At 38.5% G+C, this 2,829-nt stretch overlaps 1 protein-coding gene across 1 annotated transcript; it reads right to left on the minus strand.

The window, feature by feature from the left end:
* Window positions 1-794: 794 nt before the first annotated feature.
* LOC145665799 (uncharacterized) lies at window positions 795-2,490 on the minus strand. The gene has a single exon (XM_081732912.1). The coding sequence runs from the start codon at window positions 2,451-2,453 to the stop codon at window positions 1,383-1,385; it is 1,071 nt and encodes a 356-aa protein (XP_081589038.1). The 5' UTR covers window positions 2,454-2,490; the 3' UTR covers window positions 795-1,382.
* Window positions 2,491-2,829: the final 339 nt, after the last annotated feature.

A 2,829-nucleotide genomic window follows, 5' to 3' on the forward strand; every position in this document is an offset into this window, starting at 1 on the left:
GTAATATCCATGGCTTATGTGATGGCATCGATCTTACTTTTTCTCACAAGACTTAAACGTGACACATAAAATTGAAAAAATAAACAAGAAGTTCAGAATATAGCCTACTAAATACTTTCAGAATGATATACTAGTATTTCCATATATTAGTGCATGTATTACTCAAATAATACTAAAACAATACTAGTGTTATTTGAGAAAAGTACTTTTAAATTATAGAACAGCGAGTAAGAGAGTGTAGAATAGTTAATTTTCTCGCTTAGTAAGCGAAAGGTTCTGATCTTAAGTCCTGCAGGTGACCAGCGTGATTATTGATTTTCCAGAGATGTATTCCAGACCAGACAAATACCAGAAGGGTATGTTTAAATATTTAAATAAATAAGTATATAGGCCCTCGGTGACTTCCTTTCCATTTTCTAGTTAATAAATATGAAACAGTATACGTCTGTAACTTTTCTTGTGAAATTAGTGGCAGAAAAATAAGCACATAATTATAGTAAAGCCAAATAAAACTGAAAATAAGCAAGGCGCATACCATATTTTACTTTTTATCCAAATAATTAAATTATTACTCTTCCTTGAATCTAATAGACTTTTTTCTCGCGGATTTTAAGGAAGCGATTTGTATTTGTATATCATCTCTTTTCCTCGAAATTCGAAAGTATAGCTTACTTTCACGTCAAAAAGACATTAAAATAAAGAATAATATTGTATGTCGATATCAAAATGATTATCTGTTGACGATTATTCGATACTTGTGAACACTCATCGTGCGAACTATTCGCCAATATATTCAAAATTTGAATTAGATATGACAATATCGGAATCATAGAACAAGATTCACATAGAGTTAGTCTATTATATCACTAGCAAGCAATGTTTCGTGAACTTGAGTTATTACATAACAGCAATTTATCAGATCCTATGACTAGGCACCAAAGAACGAAGCAACAAAATGGAATACTTCATTAGCCCAAAGTATATTTTTAAAAAATAAAAATACTTATCTGCTTATGTTCAGAAATGAAGAAAACACTAGAAGAGCTTTGTGTTTTAAGTATCGGAACAAAAGTGAGTGGAAATTTAAATTTAATACGTTGTTATTCTTTCTCCATATTTTTTTTATTACATAAACATCCATCACCATAAGTCGATTTAATTAGCACTGTACACACTTGAAATTAATTCTATTCAATGATTTTTAATGTTCTTTTGTATGTTCCAAAAAAGTTCAGGAGTTTGTCTTTTAAATTTTTGCACCAACACCAAAGTTTTATGTAAAAATGACTTGAGCATTCTTTCACAAGCATTATGTTCAGCACTAAGTGGGAAAACTAAGAGATTTGTTACTGTTTATTTCCTGTTCAACACACTCGTTTTGCTTAATACCCGCCAAAATGGCCATATCCTCCTCCAGTATGGCCACCACTTCCGCCGGAATGAACGTTTCCAGTGTTTCCACCATAGTTGCTTTGTCCACCATGCTGAGAGCTGTAGCCACCACCATGATAACCACCAGCTCCATAACCACCTTGGCCTCCAGAATTCTTGGCAAGATTGTAAGCAGCCTGCTGACCATAACCATTATGGTCCCCATAGTAGCCTTGGTGTCCATATAGCCCTTGTTGTCCATGACGGTTGTCCAGCGCGTAGGCATTTCCAAAGTGGCCCTGGTTTCCTCTTGCATCAGCCAAGAATGCACCATTTTGAAGACCTCCCTTATAAGCGTTGGCTCCCTGGTTTCCATAGAAGTCATCAAAGCCCTTGTAATTCATGTGGCCACCAACGTCATTGAAGTCATCGTAGAAGTTGCTGTTTTGTCCAGATTCATCCTTGTGATAACTGTTGTGGAATCCACTGGAATGGTGTCCTTTCTTGTGTCCTCCATGGGATCCGTAAGCCATACGATTACGTCCGTTAGTTCCAAAGGCTTGGTTTCCAAGATACGCCCGACCATCTTGGTAGTTCTTCTTCACGCCAGCAAGATCACCAAAGTACCCAACATTTGCTTGCTTATTGTGTTGCTGACGTGCATTCGAACCAAATCCTCCTAAGTTCTGGTAAGCGTTTTGAGCCTTCTTTCCAGCACCTCCAACATAATTGGACTGCACTGCACCACTATGCACTCCGTGGCCAGCACTGTTGTGAACATTTTGGCCACCATACCCTTGTTGTGTTCCGTAGCTGCCTCCGCCAGCAGAGTTGTGGCCACCATAACTTCCATGGCCAGATCCATAATAGCCACCACCACCACTAGAACCACCCCCACCAATTCCCCCAATACCAAAGCCAAGTCCTATAGGTGCGGTTCCTGATGGTTCCTGATCACCACCTTCAGCTTTTACTTCGATATCAGACGTTGCATCTGTTGCTAGTTTCTCCGAGTCAGCCGATGTTGCAGAAACGTTGGCAACCAGCAGGGCTAAAGAAAGAAGGCCCCAAAGGTAACACATTCTCAAGAGCACGTTAGTGATCGTTGTGTTTGGCTACTGTTGTACTGACTGACAACAAAAGAGACCAAGACACCATTTATATGTGCTAACTTGCCGCATACTCTTGTCACTGGAAAACTACATAGTGGTTTTACGATGACCTTAGTACCAGATTATCTGTCTCCACTTGCATTTTTTTCTGTCTCTCGCATTTTTCTTCGTATTTCATCTTTTGTCAAGAAATATTTTAGAATCCGTAACATGTGGAGACATAAGAGAACCTTGCAGAACAAATAACGAGTTCCACATTTGACCTTGAGGCATTGGTGGTTCCAGTATCGAAACAAATATATTAATTGTTTTGCGGTCACCAAGGGAGGAATCCAGATTACAGGTG

This window comes from Thermobia domestica, chromosome 12 (genome assembly GCF_964235325.1).
Source record: "Thermobia domestica chromosome 12, izTheDome1.hap1.1, whole genome shotgun sequence".
NCBI classification, from domain to species: domain Eukaryota; kingdom Metazoa; phylum Arthropoda; class Insecta; order Zygentoma; family Lepismatidae; genus Thermobia; species Thermobia domestica.